The 20,540-nt window shown below is 40.6% G+C and overlaps 2 protein-coding genes across 4 annotated transcripts in view; one reads left to right on the top strand and one right to left on the bottom strand.

Moving 5' to 3' along the window:
* Positions 1-20,540, bottom strand: part of LOC128700389 (uncharacterized) — a 109,881-nt gene that overhangs the window by 70,535 nt on the left and 18,806 nt on the right. Inside the window, exon 1 of one of the 2 annotated variants that reach the window (XM_070100069.1) lies at positions 15,364-15,494. The exons of the other annotated variant lie outside the window; for it this stretch is intronic. The gene's annotated coding sequence lies outside the window, so the exon portion shown is untranslated. Of the gene's footprint in view, positions 1-15,363; positions 15,495-20,540 lie in introns of those variants that run through there. 2 annotated transcript variants of the gene reach the window in all.
* On the top strand, positions 1,227-20,197 carry LOC128700432 (uncharacterized). 2 transcript variants are annotated; one of them, XM_070100071.1, is made up of 7 exons: positions 1,228-1,905; positions 6,684-6,784; positions 6,972-7,117; positions 7,645-7,866; positions 8,401-8,502; positions 15,382-15,591; positions 17,721-20,197. In XM_070100071.1, exons 1-7 carry the CDS (start codon positions 1,883-1,885, stop codon positions 17,829-17,831), a joined length of 915 nt encoding a protein of 304 aa, XP_069956172.1. In that variant the 5' UTR covers positions 1,228-1,882; the 3' UTR covers positions 17,832-20,197. The 2 variants fall into 2 exon arrangements, with proteins under 2 accessions (XP_069956173.1, XP_069956172.1); XM_070100072.1 differs by lacking the exon at positions 8,401-8,502 and having other exon boundaries at positions 1,227-1,905.

Here is a 20,540-nt window from a genome sequence, read left to right as displayed (position 1 = left end):
GGAACAATGATCAAGCCCCGTGTTTTGCAGCATATAAGGCGCGCTTTTTCTCCCAAATAGCTTTTTTTTATTTTTTTTCCAGAATATTCGTATGACTGCCAAAACTGGGGTGCTTTTTACATGCTAGTGCGCCTTATATGCTGGAAAATACGATAATTCTTTTTATGTCGATTTCCAGATACTTACAAAATAAATTTGCCTAACAATATGTGCAGACACAAACTTGTAATAATGTTGGTAGAATTACCGACAATATGTAAAGTAAAAGGACACAAGTGCAACTAATGTGACATTTTATTGTGGCAACATTTCGCTCTCCAGGAGCTTTGACAAAACTCCTGGAGAGCGAAACGTTGCCACAATAAAATATCACATTAGTTGCACTTGTGTCCTTTTACTTTACAGACACAAACTTACAACTAGTAAGCACGGGTGAAGGCCTGTGAATAGGCCTACCTAATATGTAGTGACTTTTTTTAAATGGGTCGAAACGTAGCAGGGGTAGACCAGCGGATGCTTAACTCGCGTCTAAATATGGCGTTCTGTGAAGACGTTTTGCTCACCAGCAACTTAAAAAAAAGTCCTTCGTGAACGATAATATCCTCCCCCCACTGGTGGGCGAAACGTCTCATAAAATGCCATAATCCACTATTGAAGGTCCTGAACCTTCCATGAAGTTTCTTATTGTAATAAAGTTGGTAGAATTACCGACAATATGTAAAGTAAAAGGACACAAGTGCAACTAATGTGACATTTATTGTGGCAACGTTTCGCTCTCCAGGAGCTTTATCAAGCCATTACAAACAATACATGGACACAGAGGGTATATAAAGGCTCAGAGTGAGGTGAATACTAGTGAGGTACCATTCCGATGTTCACTAGTGGTAGTAGTAGTAGTAGTAGTGGTAGTGACAAAAGCAATTAATTCGTACATGAGTAAAAGGATATAAAAGCTATTACTTGGGTAACATAGTAATAGCTTTTATATCCTTTTACTCATGTACGAATTAATTGCTTTTGTCACTACCACTACTACTACTACTACTACCACTAGTGAACATCGGAATGGTACCTCACTAGTATTCACCTCACTCTGAGCCTTTATATACCCTCTGTGTCCATGTATTGTTTGTAATGGCTTGATAAAGCTCCTGGAGAGCGAAACGTTGCCACAATAAATGTCACATTAGTTGCACTTGTGTCCTTTTACTTTACAAGTTTCTTATTACAGCAGATCTATTATCCTGACGGATAAAGCACTACGAGTGTATATGTGTACAAGAGTCGCTAGAACGCATGGGGCGAATGATTCTCGGGGAATATAAAAAGTACTGAGAAGTATATTTATATAGCAAATTACAGGATCATGCTATTCTATTCTATATGATAGTTAGATTGTAAGAACAAAGATAGCTATATTTCTATATCATGCTAAGAGAGGTGAGAGAGAGAAATAGAGGTGCTTTTGAAGAAGTTTTGGTGGATGTAAATGTTGGGGAAGTAGAAGAGGAGGTGGAGGGGACGTCAACGTTGCGGGTGGAGTAAAAGATGGAGGGAGGGACGATGTAGAGGAGGGGGGAAGGAAGAAGAAGAGGTGGAGGAGGAAGGTTGGCGAAGATGTGGGAGGGGGTCTGCTGACTGCCTCGGCCTCGCTAGCTAAACCAGGACTCTTTCTTCACTGTGCTGACAGACTTCGACCAGGCGAGGTGCTACCTGCCCTATCTATCACCGTCACCACTACCAGCTACATCACTACACCGCCACTACATCCACTGCACCTCAACCCCCGGGAACCACAAGGCTTCTCTAAAACGTGTATAAAACCTGTCACGCCGAGTGGAAGGTGATATTTAAAGTGTACTGAAAGTCACAACTCCTCCACATGATGACCAAATATATATTATGGTGAGTATAGTGTTACGTGTGTTCCCAGCTTGCTGGCTAAAATTTAATGCCCGAAATCCTCTGCATTACCATGGGCTTTTTGCACGCCTTCAAGTGTCACCCATTTCTGTATAAATAATGTATCATGTGCAAATAAACTTTGACCTTTACTTGACTAATAAAACTGAAATATCTCACAATTGACTAAGAAGTTTAATAGTGTTGAGCTAGCCTCTCCAGGTGATTTGCTAATAATGAAAAAAAAGACGAGTGTGGAAATTCATAATGTGTAGCAAACATACATACTGGGAGACGGAAGTAAATAACGTTTACCAACAAAAGTGAAGAATAAGCTTATGTTATAGAACAAGTTTTCATTGAAACAACGTTTCGCACTATGTAGAGCTGTACCAACTCACGTTAGCACATGATAAAGCTCTACACAGAAAACATTGTCCCAATTAATTGTTCTGTAACCTGTCTTTTCTCCACACTCGTGAAATCCTAGTACGGAAAATAGTGATTTCTGTCATAGATGGTTCAGTTAACTCAAGGCTCCGGGATTATTATGCCTTAACAGAATATTGATAACAAGCGTCAGTGCTCATTCTGATCCTCATTTTTTATGTGAGAGTAATTAGGTAGTGGGACAGTCTTGTTGTTTGCCTACAGATCGTGCCTCCACCATTTCTTGCGGATGGTTTGGCAATTAGCATATCGTGAATGAGATAAGCAAGAGCAGGCGCTGTGAATAACATATCGGATGGCTTCGTAGGAGTTCTTACAAAACCTGTGGAATGGAAGGCAATCAGATTCGATCAAGCAGAGTACAAATCCATTTTCTTAGGTTCGAGGACCATCCTCCCTCGAGGGGCATTTAGCATTATAAATGGCAGAACTACGAAGGGTGTCACGACTTACCTGACAGGTCATGTTGACCCAGGACCTGTCACTGATAATTCTACACACTTTTTCTAATCAAACAACTAGTCTTTTTTTGCAAATATAATGAAAATTGTCTCCCTTATACGATATTTTTTTTAAAGTATATGACACAGGTGCACTAAACACTTACTATTACGGCTTAACTTATTCACTAAGATGTGGTTCAGGACATTTATTAGAAGAAACGTTTCGCCACGAGTAGCCTCATCAATCCTAATGATGAAGTCACTCGTGGCGAAACGTTTTCTTTAATAAATGTCCTGAACCATAACCAAGTCTTTCTTTTCACAGTTTGTCGGTACCACGTAACAAATTAAGTTTATTCAGGTACAGGTACACATAAATACAGTTACATAAATTATCATACATAGCAGTATATGTGTAGATTACCTAGGATAACATTTACAACCAAGACGTGACAATGTGGACACAGACATAAATATCCAGTCATTAACTTAAAAAAAGTAGAACTCAGTCAGTTATCTAGACCATTACCGGGGATCGATCCACCGGTACAGCTGGAAATATTGGGAAGTGTATCCGACACCTGCAGTCCATGTTCACCCCTCAGTAAAATGGGTACCTGGGTGTTAGTCGACTGGTGTGGGTCGCATCCTGGGACAAAACTGACCTAATTTGGCCGAAATCTATGCATAACATGTGACTTTCTATATAGTACTATGTCACTGATGTCAGCTAGGTCTGTATACCTTGTACATGTACTTGTAGAAATAAAGATTATTATTATTATTATTATTATTATTATTATTATTATTATTATTATTATAAGTAGAGCTTAACTTAGAGCTCTAGTGATATATTCGCCTGTGTAGATAAATGGTTCAGAGAACCGATAAGTTGATGAATTAGACACATGTGCAACACTTGGGTATCTTTACTGAAGAAACGTTTCGTCACACAGTGGCTTCATCAGTCCTATACAAAGAAGAATAGTGAATATCAGAAGGAAATTGAGGTAATCAGTCCTCAATCTCCTTCTGATCTTCACTATTCGTCTTTGGATAGGACTGATGAAGCCACTGTGTGACGAAACGTTTCTTCAGTAAAGATACCCAAGTGTTGCACATGTGTCTAACTAATAATATTCGCCTGTATTCTACTAAAGAAGCCTCCTGCACGGGCGAAACGTTTCGGCAGTTAAGATACCCACTTTTTGTACATTCTTTATCAGCTTGTCGGTGTTTTATACCATCAATAATATAGTGTAAGAGCGAAACGATGGCCGCATTAAAGTTTGTTCTGTATACTTGTGTCTGTGTACACACTCCTGTCGACGCAACGGCTTCCTGATAAAATGTTGCTAGAGGGGAAAAAATCAATTCAATTTAAACAGAAGAGCATAATAAAATGTATGATGAAAAGCTTGTGTTATACGTGTCTCCTGGAGCCGTGATCAGTCAGGCTATCACAACCCACCAACTGAATCTCTCACCCATCTAACACCATGCCAGCCCTCCCCTAGTAACACCCATGCCTGATCCTACAACCACAATCCACCCATCTCCCAACCACCCGCCATGACCCACCAACATACCCTTAGTTACTAGCCGACCGAACTACCCACCAAAGTTCACCTACCAATTCCACCCACCTGTTCGCTCACTACGTGAACTCCCACACACCCCACATCCATTTACTCGACTCATGCCAGTTCGCACACATTCCCATTTATACGCCCCTGAACACGTGTTCCTATTACTGAATCCTATTAGGGTCAGTACTGGGACCGATGCTGTACCTTACCTACACATTACAGTAGATAAAATGTTGCTTCGTTCTTAGAGGATGATGTAAAACGAATGAGAATACAAACACGAGACGGCAGCGAAAGACTAGAAGAAGACTTGTGTAGATTACAGATGGCCAGGCAGATGGCCAGTTCCAGCAAGGACTAACTTACAAAAGATAGGAAAAGGCAAAAAGAAAACTGGAGACGGAGTACAGCTTGGGGAAGACAAAAGCTGCAAACTATAAAAAGAGGATAATCTGGGGGTTAGTATAGTACCGAACATATCGCCTAAAGAGTACATCATCAGAACACCACCGGTAGAGTATGATCGCATAGCAAACTTGGAGAGGACTTTCAGAAACGTCAACAAAGAATCCTTAAGGACATAACGTCAGACTTATTATAAAGCATGCAGCATAAAGACTGTGTCGTGTCGGTCTCCTCAAATGTGATTCAGGCAGCAGCTGGGGACCTCACAATCTTTATAATTACATGTCCAGTTTCGGATAATTATGTATAATCTCTGACGAAGTCAGTGGAGTACCTTACTAGCGTCTATAATGCACCTGATCTCCAATACTACTTACGCCAAAAAAAAAAAAAAGGTGTAAAAATAATAATTATATAAACGATGACCAGTCCAGCAAGTTTTTCCTAAGTTCCGCTATGTGATAATTTCTTCGGTAAACAAATCTGGAATGAGCTCAGTGTTCGCCAGGAGGTGGTCGCGCGCTGCGAGCGGTGACGACCGCTATCCAGCCCCCAACACCCTGGCAACGGTAAAGCGTGTTCAAGCTTTATCACCATCCAGCCTCAGCAACGGTAATGCCATTCAGCCTCAACAACGGTAACATGCAGTAGCACAGGTAATAGGCAGGTGATTGGCAGATTAGGTGAGGCATGGAGATAGCAGCTGCTGTCAACACGTGCATATAAGACATGAAGACGCTGGTATTGTGTAACTGGAATGCTTGATGTCTATCATTCTCGGTGCAAGAATGGGAAGGAAAATGTCCATAATTTTATTTTTTAGATTTTGTCGCCGAAGCGGCTAGTTTATTGTGCATACAATATTAATCCTGTGGAGGGTAGCGCAAAAGCATATGGATATTGGATACACGAAAGGCCTAGGAACTAGGCTTCAAAAACGATTAACAGGAGTACATCTGGATTTATATCTACAATTATCTGTTGCAAGCAAATTTATGAAATTTGCTTAATATATCTGGTATTTTATTTTCAATAATAAGATACTATGACATAATCACATATGTTATTATACTGTCTGTTTATATTCCTCAACAAGTGGTCGATCAAGTACATAGTGTTCAACAGTGACCATAAGGCTAACCACATACACTGCATTTAGTTTGATCACCATCGGTGTGTCTGCCAAACTACCAGAAGTACTTATAACTAAGCCTAAGCCTGGCTACTACAACATCCATCAGTCTTTTCACATCACAGGTTGCTCTGTAAATTGCTTATTTACATTCATGTATGTATTCATGACACTTAGATTCATATTTGCCTCTCTCCTAATATTATTACTTAGTAGGAAACTTAGTTCTAACAGTCTTTTAAAAACCAGGTGATGTCTCGCCTGGTAATGTTGTGTGTATCTGATTTTATATAATTTTAATAACAATGGTTATAAATGACCATAATTTTTAAAAGGGTGGACCGGTAAGCCAGCGGAAGGCCTCGGTCAGATGACCAAAATCTCCAAAGGCGGGTCATCATCTGACTAAGACCCGCGTCAGGAAACATTTGTCCTGTTTCCTGACGAACCTTACCTAACCTAACCTATATAATTTTAATTGCCTATCTGTAGCCACAGAACTATGTTTATGATGCTCTGTCTTCAGCGTTTAATCTACCAGCTATATGTATTTTTAATTTATATTCCACTGGGTATAATATATACTACCCCTTCTTCGAAATTTGTGAGTGTGTATGCGTGTGTGTGTGTGTGTGTGTGTGTGTGTGTGTGTGTGTGGGTGTGTGGGTGTGTGTGTGTGTGTGTGTGTGTGTGTGTGTGTGTGTGTGTGTGTGTGTGTGTGTGTGTGAACCAGTTGTTATAACGTACTTGTGTGTATTCCAGGCTGGTGGTAGTGCTGGCGTTATCAACACAGGCACTTTCCAAGGACTCTTCGCCTCACGACCGCCAAGCTCGTCAGCTTCATCGCATTCTTGACCCCTTCGGTAATTGTATTCTCTCGTTTAGTATACGCCCATCACACCGTAAGTCCTACCCCCCCTTCCTCTGTTAGCGCACCACCCCTTCGTTGAAGTCACCACCTTCCTGGTAGATTTGCTATCTGTGGATAAAATAGCAGTGATGTCTCCCTGACATCTCCCTCCTGGTCCTTGAATACTGGTGTCTCCACAGGTCTCCTGGGTAAGGCCGGGGAGGCGGTGCACGGTGCTGTCCAAGGCCTGGGCAAGACGATGGATCAGGGAGCTCAACACGTTTCCAGAGTGCTGGAACACGGAGCCAAGTCCTTAGACTCTGTCTTCAAGAACCACATGGGACAGGTAAGTACTTACTTTTGTCTTCAAGAACCACATGGGACAGGTAAGTCTTTACACTCTGTGTTCAAGAACCACATGAGACAGGTAAGTCCTTATTCTCTGTGTTCAAGAACCACATGGGACAGATTGTTCACTATCTTAAAGAACCCAGGAGAACGGAAGACAACAAGATTTGATTCTAGAAAGGAAAAGGTGAAGTTGTGAGATTCGGAAAAAACTTTGACCTGACAGATCATTCATATTCAAGGAAGGAGATGTTAGTTCCAATAAAGAACAAAAAGGCACAATACCATGACTGGTACAATGCACAAATAACCCGCACACAGGAGAGAAAAGCTTATAGCGACTTGCAAATTGTCCAAGTCGGGCCGAATGTCGTCATAAGCGTCTGTCTCCCATGTGCGGGTTATTTGTGATAGTTCCAATGCCTTAGATCAGGAATTATTTACCAGAATCAAGGAGCTGCCCTTGAAGGAACCCTTTTAACGCACTCTCCACTACATTAAGTTCACCCCGTCTCTTCACACCAGGTCCAAGCTGGTTTGGAGGAGGCGGGGAAAGTGGCGAGCATCGTGAGTGAGGACCTCGCTGATTCGGTCTCCACTCTGGTCTCCAACCATCTGCAGGGACCCTCCGAGGAACAGGCGATGCAGAGGGAGGGTATCGTTGACGGCTTCCTCAGGATGGTGGGCATCGAACCCTCACAATTGGGGCTCATGGCTCTCAACGTCCTCATCTTTCTGGCCGAACTGGTGAGTGCCGGCTGAAGGAGTCACGCTCTAGCCCTTGAGCCTGTTCTAACGAGTTGATTATTGTTACAATCAAAACTAACCGCTAAGCCCACAAGGGTCATACAGCTTCTAACAAGTTGAGCTCTAGCTCTTAGGCTAGTTGAACGTGTCCAACTTCATGGCAGTTCAAAATGCAGATTAGGTTATAAGGTTATGTCAGAACTGTCATTATTTCTGGTCTCACTTGGTGTGTGTGTGTGTGTGTGTGTGTGTGTGTGTGTGTGTGTGTGTGTGTGTGTGTGTGTGTGAGTCATACATTAACTCTGTCCATCTCTGGATGACTTCAGTGTCTTCCTACCAGTATTCTATCCATAAGTGATTCTAAAATCCCCACCCCTCACGACCTGGTCCCAGACCACGTCTTCTGGTGGCTGACTTGAACGATGAGGCTGTTGGTGCTAGCAGCTCGCAACTCAACGCAGGCACCACAGCCCGTCTGATCCGGAACCGACTCTGGGAACTTATTAGTATCACATACTTATTAATCACTTTCAGATTACTTCGTCCTTCATAGGAAACAAGAAAAATGATTTGGCTTCCACGAGGTCTGGCGATGACTCTGTGTTGACCTGGCTTATCAGCCGTAACCAATTCAAGGTATGTGGTGGTGGTTTTGGATGGTTGGTGTGACGGTGGTTGATGGTGGTAGTAGTGATTGTGGTGGTGGTGGTGTGGGGTTGGTGTGATAGCGGTGATGGTGGCCGTGGTTGTAGTGGTGTGATGGCGACGGTGGCAGTGGGGATGGTGATAGTTGTTGTGGTGGTGTGGGGTTGGTGTAATATTGGTGGTGTGGGGTTGGTGTGATGGTGGTGGTGTGGGGTTGGTGTGATGGTGGTTGCAGTGGTCACAGTCGTGTGTAACCTCTGTGATTTTGTATTTGACTACAGTGCGGAGAGTTTAAATAAAATATACAACTATTCAGGAATACAAACTTATCTACGTGCTAGAGGAAATCACCCAGCAGTATGTGTCCCAGCAGTATGTGTCCCACCAGTATGTGTCCCATGAGTATGTGTCCCATGAGTATGTGTCCCATGAGTATGTGTCCAAGCAGTATGTGTCCCAGCAATATGCGTCCCAGCAATGTGTCCTAAATATAGGGTCATACAACAGGCATAATTTTTACTTACATACGGGTCTAAATGTCGTACTACTGACAATAGTCAAGAAAGACTCTCTTTGCAGAACAAGATTTTATTGGGACGTTTCGCTCTGTGTAGAGTTTTATCAGCTCAGGATAAAACTACACACACAGAGCGAAATATGTCCCTAATAAAACCTTGTGTGCCTGAAAGATCCTGATTCGAACCCCTGACGAAATATTAGGCCTGTTTCCTTACATCTGTTGCCTCTGTTCACCTAACAGTAAATAGGTATCTCTGTGTTAGCCGTCTGTTATGGGTCGCATCCTGGGGTAGAAGACCAAGTGAGGTTTAATGCTGTTAAGTGTAGAAATATAGGGAAACATTATTTTTTATAGAGGAATTTTAGACCAATTTCCGAATTTATTATGAAACTGGGGTTTAATAAGGTAGGAATATTGAGAAGGAGGTAAAGAGGAGGGGAAGGAAGGGAGAAGAGAGGAAAATAAGAATGGAGAAGGGGAAAGAATCAAGGTTAATAAAGAAAAGAGAAGGAAAGAAGAGCAGGACGGAAGCAATGGTGGTGCTCACAGCAGCTGACGGAAGCAAGAGTTACGGTAATGACTGTTTGACCACCTGTGACTCTTACCTGGTGGTGTCAACAATTCAGTGCACTGCAGCGGCAATCACGCTATCTCTACATGCGAGAGAGGTGGGGAGGAAGAGAGGTGGGGAAGAGGGAGGGTTTACCAATTTACAGCACAGCTTTCACAGTATAAACCAACACAGAGGAAGCAGGTCTCAGTGTTTGGTCTGGGACCATAGTACATAAATCAACGGTTCATTCAACCTGCGCCTTACACCACCACTCCCGTCGTGTTCTCACTTATTTGTTATTGTAGAAGTCGAGTCTCAGCTGATCGCGCCTTTTTCTCTGCATAAGATCGGTTTAATTAATTTGGAACCTGGTGGCCTCTGTCATACCTTCCCTTAAAACTGTGTATGGGGTCTGCTTCCACCACTTCCTCGTTCCATTTCCAGAGGCTGTCTTTGTATAACTTCGTACTCACGAAGTTGTTTGCAGGTGTCTCTCATGCCCCTCTACCTCTCTGCTATATATATATATATATATATATATATTATATATATATATATATATATATATATATATATATATATGTGTGTGTGTGTGTGTGTGTGTGTGTGTGTGTGTGTGTGTGTGTGTGTGTGTGTGTGTGTGGTGCCGAATATGTAAAACTTGCGATCCTGGCTTAAATAGCAACGCTCATCTTGCCATGTAAGACAAGCGAAAATTTGTGTAGGCAATAATTTCGCAAAAATCATTCTGAATCTAACGAAAAAAATATATTTCACTGTGTTTGTTTAGTATTAAATTACTGTAAACGTATCTAAAATATATTTAGTAGGATTAGGCTAAAATAAATTGCGCTTGTTATAATAAGGTTAGATAAGTTTTCAAAGATTCTTTTGGTTCAAAATTATAAATTTTTACATTAATATATATATATATATATATATATATATATATATGTATATATATATATATATGTATATATATATATATATGTATATATATATATGTATATATATATATATATATTTTTTATTATTTTTTTTTATTATCACACCGGCCGATTCCCACCAAGGCAGGGTGGCCCGAAAAAGAAAAACTTTCACCATCATTCACTCCATCACTGTCTTGCCAGAAGGGTGCTTTACACTACAGTTTTTAAACTGCAACATTAACACCCCTCCTTCAGAGTGCAGGCACTGTACTTCCCATCTCCAGGACTCAAGTCCGGCCTGCCGGTTTCCCTGAATCCCTTCATAAATGTTACTTTGCTCACACTCCAACAGCACGTCAAGTATTAAAAACCATTTGTCTCCATTCACTCCTATCAAACACGCTCACGCATGCCTGCTGGAAGTCCAAGCCCCTCGCACACAAAACCTCCTTTACCCCCTCCCTCCAACCCTTCCTAGGCCGACCCCTACCCCGCCTTCCTTCCACTACAGACTGATACACTCTTGAAGTCATTCTGGTTCGCTCCATTCTCTCTACATGTCCGAACCACCTCAACAACCCTTCCTCAGCCCTCTGGACAACAGTTTTGGTAATCCCGCACCTCCTCCTAACTTCCAAACTACGAATTCTCTGCATTATATTCACACCACACATTGCCCTCAGACATGACATCTCCACTGCCTCCAGCCTTCTCCTCGCTGCAACATTCATCACCCACGCTTCACACCCATATAAGAGCGTTGGTAAAACTATACTCTCATACATTCCCCTCTTTGCCTCCAAGGACAAAGTTCTTTGTCTCCACAGACTCCTAAGTGCACCACTCACTCTTTTTCCCTCATCAATTCTATGATTCACCTCATCTTTCATAGACCCATCCGCTGACACGTCCACTCCCAAATATCTGAATACGTTCCCCTCCTCCATACTCTCTCCCTCCAATCTGATATTCAATCTTTCATCACCTAATCTTTTTGTTATCCTCATAACCTTACTCTTTCCTGTATTCACCTTTAATTTTCTTCTTTTGCACACCCTACCAAATTCATCCACCAATCTCTGCAACTTCTCTTCAGAATCTCCCAAGAGCACAGTGTCATCGGCAAAGAGCAGCTGTGACAACTCCCACTTTGTGTGTGATTCTTTATCTTTTAACTCCACGCCTCTTGCCAAGACCCTCGCATTTACTTCTCTTACAACCCCATCTATAAATATATTAAACAACCACGGTGACATCACACATCCTTGTCTAAGGCCTACTTTTACTGGGAAAAAATTTCCCTCTTTCCTACATACTCTAACTTGAGCCTCACTATCCTCGTAAAAACTCTTCACTGCTTTCAGTAACCTACCTCCTACACCATACACTTGCAACATCTGCCACATTGCCCCCCTATCCACCCTGTCATACGCCTTTTCCAAATCCATAAATGCCACAACGACCTCTTTAGCCTTATCTAAATACTGTTCACTTATATGTTTCACTGTAAACACCTGGTCCACACACCCCCTACCTTTCCTAAAGCCTCCTTGTTCATCTGCTATCCTATTCTCCGTCTTACTCTTAATTCTTTCAATTATAACTCTACCATACACTTTACCAGGTACACTCAACAGACTTATCCCCCTATAATTTTTGCACTCTCTTTTATCCCCTTTGCCTTTATACAAAGGAACTATGCATGCTCTCTGCCAATCCCTAGGTACCTTACCCTCTTCCATACATTTATTAAATAATTGCACCAACCACTCCAAAACTATATCCCCACCTGCTTTTAACATTTCTATCTTTATCCCATCAATCCCGGCTGCCTTACCCCCTTTCATTTTACCTACTGCCTCACGAACTTCCCCCACACTCACAACTGGCTCTTCCTCACTCCTACAAGATGTTATTCCTCCTTGCCCTATACACGAAATCACAGCTTCCCTATCTTCATCAACATTTAACAATTCCTCAAAATATTCCTTCCATCTTCCCAATACCTCTACCTCTCCATTTAATAACTCTCCTCTCCTATTTTTAACTGACACATCCATTTGTTCTCTAGGCTTTCTTAACTTGTTAATCTCACTCCAAAACTTTTTCTTATTTTCAACAAAATTTGTTGATAACATCTCACCCACTCTCTCATTTGCTCTCTTTTTACATTGCTTCACCACTCTCTTAACTTCTCTCTTTTTCTCCATATACTCTTCCCTCCTTGCATCACTTCTACTTTGTAAAAACTTCTCATATGCTAACTTTTTCTCCCTTACTACTCTCTTTACATCATCATTCCACCAATCGCTCCTCTTCCCTCCTGCACCCACTTTCCTGTAACCACAAACTTCTGCTGAACACTCTAACACTACATTTTTAAACCTACCCCATACCTCTTCGACCCCATTGCCTATGCTCTCATTAGCCCATCTATCCTCCAATAGCTGTTTATATCTTACCCTAACTGCCTCCTCTTTTAGTTTATAAACCTTCACCTCTCTCTTCCCTGATGCTTCTATTCTCCTTGTATCCCATCTACCTTTTACTCTCAGTGTAGCTACAACTAGAAAGTGATCTGATATATCTGTGGCCCCTCTATAAACATGTACATCCTGAAGTCTACTCAACAGTCTTTTATCTACCAATACATAATCCAACAAACTACTGTCATTTCGCCCTACATCATATCGTGTATACTTATTTATCCTCTTTTTCTTAAAATATGTATTACCTATAACTAAACCCCTTTCTATACAAAGTTCAATCAAAGGGCTCCCATTATCATTTACACCTGGCACCCCAAACTTACCTACCACACCCTCTCTAAAAGTTTCTCCTACTTTAGCATTCAAGTCCCCTACCACAATTACTCTCTCACTTGGTTCAAAGGCTCCTATACATTCACTTAACATCTCCCAAAATCTCTCTCTCTCCTCTGCATTCCTCTCTTCTCCAGGTGCATACACGCTTATTATGACCCACTTCTCGCATCCAACCTTTACTTTAATCCACATAATTCTTGAATTTACACATTCATATTCTCTTTTCTCCTTCCATAACTGATCATTTAACATTACTGCTACCCCTTCCTTTGCTCTAACTCTCTCAGATACTCCAGATTTAATCCCATTTATTTCCCCCCACTGAAACTCTCCTACCCCCTTCAGCTTTGTTTCGCTTAGGGCCAGGACATCCAACTTCTTTTCATTCATAACATCAGCAATCATCTGTTTCTTGTCATCCGCACTACATCCACGCACATTTAAGCAACCCAGTTTTATAAAGTTTTTCTTCTTCTCTTTTTTAGTAATTGTATACAGGAGAAGGGGTTACTAGCCCATTGCTCCCGGCATTTTAGTCGCCTCATACGACACGCATGGCTTACGGAGGAAAGATTCTTTTCCACTTCCCCATGGACAATAGAAGAAATAAAAAAGAACAAGAGCTATTTAGAAAAAGGAGAAAAACCTAGATGTATGTATATATATATATGCATGTGCGTGTCTGTGAAGTGTGACCAAAGTGTAAGTAGGAGTAGCAAGATATCCCTGTTATCTTAGCGTGTTTATGAGACAGAAAAAGAAACCAGCAATCCTACCATCATGCAAAACAGTTACAGGTTTTTGTTTCACAGTCATCTGGCAGGACGGTAGTACTTCCCTGGGTGGTTGCTGTCTACCAACCTACTACCTACAACCTACTACCTACTACCTACTACCTACTATATATATATGTCGTGCCGAATAGGCAGAATTTGCGATCTTGGCTTAAATAGCAACTTTCATCTTGCCATATAGGACAAGTGAAAATTTGTGTATGCAATAATGTCGCCAAAATCATTCTGAACCTAACGAAAAAAAATATATATTTCACTGTGTTTGTTTAGTATTAAATTACTGTAAACAAATCTAAAATATATTTAATTGGGTTAGGCTAAAATAAACTGCTCTTCTCATAATGAGGTTAGGTAAGTTTTCTAAGATTCTTTTGGTGCAAAATTAAATTTTTTTACATTAACATTAATGAAAAATATATATCTTTAAACGTATAAGAGAAAATTTTAGAAAGGACTTAATTTCAAATGAGTTCTTGCTAATTGACCAGTTTTACATATTCGGCACGACATATATATATATATATATATATATATATATATATATATATATATATATATATATATATATATCTATATGTCGTGCCGGATAGGCAGAACTTGCGATCTTGGCTTAAATAGCAACGCTCATCTTGCCATATAGGACAAGCGAAAATTTGTGTATGCGATAATTTCGCCAAAATCATTCTGAATCTAACGAAAAAAATATATTTCACTGTGTTTGTTTAGTATTAAATTATTGTAAACATATCTAAAATATATTTAGTTGGGTTAGGCTAAAATAAATTGTTCTTGTTGTAACAAGGTTAGGTAAGTTTTCTAAGATTCTTTTGGAGCAAAATTAAAATTTTTTACATTAACATTAATGAAAAAATATATCTTTAAACGTATAAGAGAAAATTTTAGAAAGGGCTTAATTTTAAATGAGTTCTTGCTAACTGACCAGTTTTACATATTCGGCACGACATTATATATATATATATATATATATATATATATATATATATATATATATATATATATATATATATATATATATATATATATATATATGAAAGTACTAAAACCAGTACAAGGCAAGAGGTGATATTTTCATAGTACAGTGCTAAATCTTTACGAACCTCGTAAAATATTTAGTTTTAAATCTGACGATGTGTCAACTCACATTATTATTATAATAAAAAAAAACAAACGCTAAACCACAAGGGCCATACAGGGCAGGGTGTCAACTCACAGCTTGCGTCGTCTGCAGGTAGACGAGATACTGAAGGAGGCACAGGACCCCAGACTGCCTCGGGTCATCATTGAGAAGCTAGCGTCGGCGACGGGGGACGACACCGCCTGTCTGCAACTGCTGGTGTGTAAGATGTCTCCCGTGGTGTGGGGGCTCCAGCGCTCCTTAAAACAGACACTCCAGGCTAGAACCATAGACCACGACGCACCTTACAGTGGAATCTTCCAGGTAAAAACTAATGTATTTAAGGGCTATAACTGCTTGTGTCGTATCAGCCATATTACAAGATGTTAAGTTTAAGACTTGTGACAGCTTGTGGGACTAGGGCCCATAATAATTGATGGTGAGTTAAGGGGCTATAACGGCTTGTTGCTGAATGTGGTTTAGTCTATCGACTACACGTGGGTCATTTAGGCTTCACGTCACTTGTCCAACACCTTAATCCCTAGAAAAGAAATTAGAGTAAACCCTCCGTGCATATACACTGGTTGGTTGATCGGGTTTAAAGCCTATCGGCTACACAAGGGTCAATAATCTTAAAAATAATAAACCTACATGAGAATTTATGAGTATAATTGAAAGGGGGAGTTACAGAGAGGAGCGTAGCTCTTTTATTCTAAAATAAATCCCACAATTGCTTTCCCTTTTTATGTTTGGAAGGGGTCGAGTCTCGGTTCCTGGCCGACTCTTGCCTAATTTACCCCCTTCTAGATGTGTCATACCTATTGCTAAAACTATCTTGAATATCCTGCCTCTACTACTACTTCGTTCAGTTCACTCTGACCAACCAGGGGCTGAAGAAGTTTATTTAGGTACAAGTACACACATATATACAGTTACCATGACTCACGAAATCGTAATGACACGATTGCAAACAAACAATACCTCTGATCGCGGGTTCTATGCCCGCCCGTATGTGTAAATTACCTAGGATAACCCAAAAAGGTCAGACAAAGTAAGTTTATTTAGATACAGCTACACATACCTGGAGTATACCTGGAGAGGGTTTCGGTGGTCAATGCCCCCGCGGCCCGGTCTGTGACCAAGCCTCATGGTGGATCATAGCCTGATCAACCAGGCTCTGTTACCAAACCATACCACAGGCGAGGTTAGAACCCGCGATCAGAGAGTCTGAAAAAAAAAATAAGTCAAAAGTGATTTATTTCCATTTGGGTCCTTTAGAAATACTTCCTGGTGCGTGCTTGTGGTGAGGTGTGTTGAGCGAGTGTGGTGAGGGTGTTGAATGAGTGTTGTTAGCCGAGTGTACTGACTGGTGTGATGAGCAAGTTGTGCGTTGTTAATTGGGTATATTCTGTGAGTGAGACTAAGAAGAGTAAAATGGAGCAGTGTTAAGGCATTAGCAAGAAAAATGCTAGTTACCCTTAAAATACATTGACATTTTCTTTGAATAAGATAGCAAATGAGAACTGACATTGTTAATGTTTGGGTCTATATTATGATTATTAGCAGTATTATTATTATTATTATTTTGGCACAGGTACATCTAGGTACAATTATTATTATTATTATTATTATTATTCAGGGAAAGCACTGATATACACATCCTGAGAGGTGTATTCTCAGCAAATATATGCTCAAAGTTTACTTTAATTTGTTTTAGGTATTAAAGAATTCTTGTCTGGTGATGAAAAGGTTACGAGCAGCATTAATGATCCTCGTGATCGACACCATGCCTAACCCTTCTAGGGTAGGGTAGGTGCCTGAGCCCGAGCCTTTAGCTCATAAGACTGTCATTCCCATTAGCCCCCTTGGGGCGGGGATGGCAGACCAGAGAGGCCTAGCTTGTGGCTAGGCCTGGGGACAGTTGATCCCAAAGATGAGGAGGTCCTTGTGCCTCCTCCCATGGGAGACTTAGGTCTCAGACACTCCCTAAAGAGGGAGCCAAAGCCGGGCCACCACTTGGAAAAAGCCCGGGTCGGGAGAATACCGGCGAATCTTTAATAATAATAATAATAATGATCCTCGTGTAGTCGATAGGCTTTGAACCCCATTAATCACCTACTGCCGTTACTCAGCAGGTTTTACAATTATTAAAAATGCTTGTTTATTTTTGGTTAGCTATATCTGGAATTTTAGACCGGCCTTAATTAATAAAAGGCGCATTTGTTACGTGGAATAATGCTGCCCAGTAATAAGTCTAAATTTTGTTCATTAGCAAATCATTTTAATTAATATGAGCAATTTCAAAATACGTATTTTCAAAATTCAGCTGTTAAAGAATAAATTAATTATCAATGAACAACAGCTGTGGTCAAATTATTATACAGTATTTAGCTTTTTTCTACATTCAGAGAATCGTAGCTACGATATTGTTGACTTCTTTCTCTCTCCTGCAGACGGTGTACTCCTCGCTGCCTGCCCTCGACAACTTTATTGAGTTCTCAGAGTCGTGTGAGCAGCAGTTTCCCGCTTGCCCTCTTCTAAGCCTCTCCCAGCTCGGCTTTTGAGAAGATGCCTGCTTTTGCCTCTTCCAAAATTCGACCTGCAAGTCTTCCCTAGCCCTTCCTCAAGTCAGCTCCATGACTGGAGCTGCTGAGGGAATCACAGTGGATGAGTCGTCAGTGGCTATTCACTACCCCTTGCTGCAGTCGCTCTCCTGACGAACTGTCGGAGATATCACTATTGGAGATATCACCGCTGGACATAACGCCATCACCTGCGTCTAGCAACGAGTATTACGTTCAGACATATCTCTGATCACAACTTCTAATCATTTATATTATAGTCATCCTCAAACTCTACGGAGTCGACCTCCACATTCTTCTTGGTTTTAGTGCCCAAATATTTTAAGATTTCTAGTAAGATATAAGGTAGTATACATACACCGAGAGGTGTGTATTTTCCAATGTATGTGCACCAAGAAATGTGTACACGTCAATACATGAATAGAGAAGTGTATATATACATAAAAGAATGTTTCCCAGTGCATATACATCGATAGATGTCTATGTGTATACACTGAGGGATGTATATCTTTTAGTGTATATACACTGAAAGTTAGCTTTTATTCCTAATTTACGAATTTAAAGTATTTTTGATGTTAGTGTAAACATGAAATGCAGCCTTAATTAGTGACTCGCGTGTAGTCCATAGGTCTCAACGTGATTTAAAGCCCATCGACTAGACGAGAGTCATTAAGGCTGTACGTAACCTTTCCACCACTAGACAAAAAATACTTGAATCCCTAAAATAGGGCTCAAAATAAACTCTCAGCATACACAAGCCGAGAGAAATACACCACTCGGTGTATACATTCCGTGGCCTTAGATCTAACACACAAACTAACTGCACGACAACCAAAATGACTTCCAGACGTAAGAATCCGACGTGAACCAGGAACCTCATGGAAGAATGTCAAGTTCATTCCTAAGACATTCTTAAACATTCATGTCTCTAAAAAAAATATTTGACGTTCTGTTCGTGCACTAAAGAGGATTACGATCATTTTGACGGGATCTCAGAATCGTGTATGATTTTTTTTTCTAAGCTGTTTGGTAAAACTTGAAGCAGGTTAAAGAAGACACTGGTTGAAGGTGGTGGAACTGGAAACAAGTTGAAGATGGTAATTATAGGTGGCATTCCCACCAAGAATACAAGACATACAAAACAACAAAATCTTTTATTATGATTTTTATCGCTCTTCTTAGAGCGAAACGTTGTCCAATGTATGTCTTCATAAAGAAGACCCCTTGATTATAATAATAATTATAATAATAATTCATAAAGAAGAGGGTGATGATGCTAAGATTGTACTGTGTTTTTCACATGCTAACGAAAATACTTAAAGATGTTATATTACCTGCAAATGTAGAAAATAAGTGAGAAACCAAGTTAATAGTGAAAACAATTTGATAACGGTTTAGGATGGATCGAATCCTCGTCTGGCTTCTGTTTGTCAGTTTGGGGGTTAGATGGGAATTGTTTCAGTTATGACGTTCGACTCACGGTGTAGTTCCGGTAATGGTATCGTTTTAGTCACGATATTCCATCTTCGGCGTTGTTCCAGCCATGGTATTGTTCCAGTCACGTTGTTGTTACCCTCACGGTGTTATTCCCGTCACGGTGTTGTTCCCATCACGGTATTGTTCCCGTCACGGTGTTATTTCAGTCACAATACTGTACCAGCCGCAGTGTTGTGACTTGTACTCTACAATATGGACGAAACTCGCCGGGTATATACCCATTATAAATTAGATATATGATAAACGAACCTTCTCAACGCTGAACCTACTGCTTCATCGTCATTGTTCATGTGGAATCTTGTCAAATGGTTTTGTAATACTGGGCATTTAGGTTCTTAGTGAGTTAGCTTACAGTAGAAATGTGTTTTCCCTGCACTAGGAAATAGTGTGGTAGCGGAGTGAGAGTGTGCCAACACTGGGCATTTCTTAGTTTACAGATACACTAGCTGACAAGTGAACTTAAAATATGTTTTTAATTAAACCAGACTTGGGTAGAAGCGAAGTGTGTGTGGCTACAATGTTCTAAGTGATAGAAACACTGTGGGAACTAAAGGTTGCTATGTTTTCCCTAAAATACTCCACCACACGATGGTTGTATACACGAGGTAGTGAAATGTGTCAGCCTGAGCTGGGAGACTTCAAATATTCCACCTCAGGTACGGTAGCTACGGCAGCTTCAGAGACTTCCTTCCAGCAGAACTACCAGTAATGTACTTGGGAATTACAGTTCTTCAGGTTGGCCTAAAGAATAATCAGGGCAAATGGAATTTATGAAGTATATCATCATCAGGTAGCCAGATGCTCTGACGCTCCAGTGAAGGTGGGCTGCTGTTAATCTGAAATAAATATGTTAAGTCTATCGTGGTTTTATTTCCTTTCTTAGCTCTGTTGTTACGAGAGCATGGAGAATAACAAAAGGGAATTTACTGCTTTGGTCAACAGTGCTTACTACACAGTACAGGTAACGGTACAGAAGAAAGTGCTAATGACAGTACAGATAACAACCTAGATAACAATACAATTAACAGTACAGATAACAGTACAGAAAACAGTACAATTAACAGTACAGATAACAGTACTCTATTTGCCCCATTACCAGCATAATGTTTCTTACGAAGATTAAGTTAGTCTTAGGTTTGGACGTATATGGGATCAAACCCTGATTAAATCTCATTCCACGGGCACTGTATGATC

Source organism: Cherax quadricarinatus, chromosome 71, assembly GCF_038502225.1.
Source record: "Cherax quadricarinatus isolate ZL_2023a chromosome 71, ASM3850222v1, whole genome shotgun sequence".
NCBI lineage: Eukaryota > Metazoa > Arthropoda > Malacostraca > Decapoda > Parastacidae > Cherax > Cherax quadricarinatus.
This window is presented reverse-complemented; position numbering and strand designations above follow the sequence as displayed.

Coding starts and splice junctions, on each gene's coding strand:
- LOC128700432 (XM_070100071.1), top strand. CDS start 1,883: ATGATGACCAAATATATATTATG. Junction 7,867..8,400: donor TCATCTTTCTGGCCGAACTG/GTGAGTGCCGGC, acceptor AATCACTTTCAG/ATTACTTCGTCCTTCATAGG. Junction 15,592..17,720: donor CTTACAGTGGAATCTTCCAG/GTAAAAACTAAT, acceptor TCTCTCCTGCAG/ACGGTGTACTCCTCGCTGCC.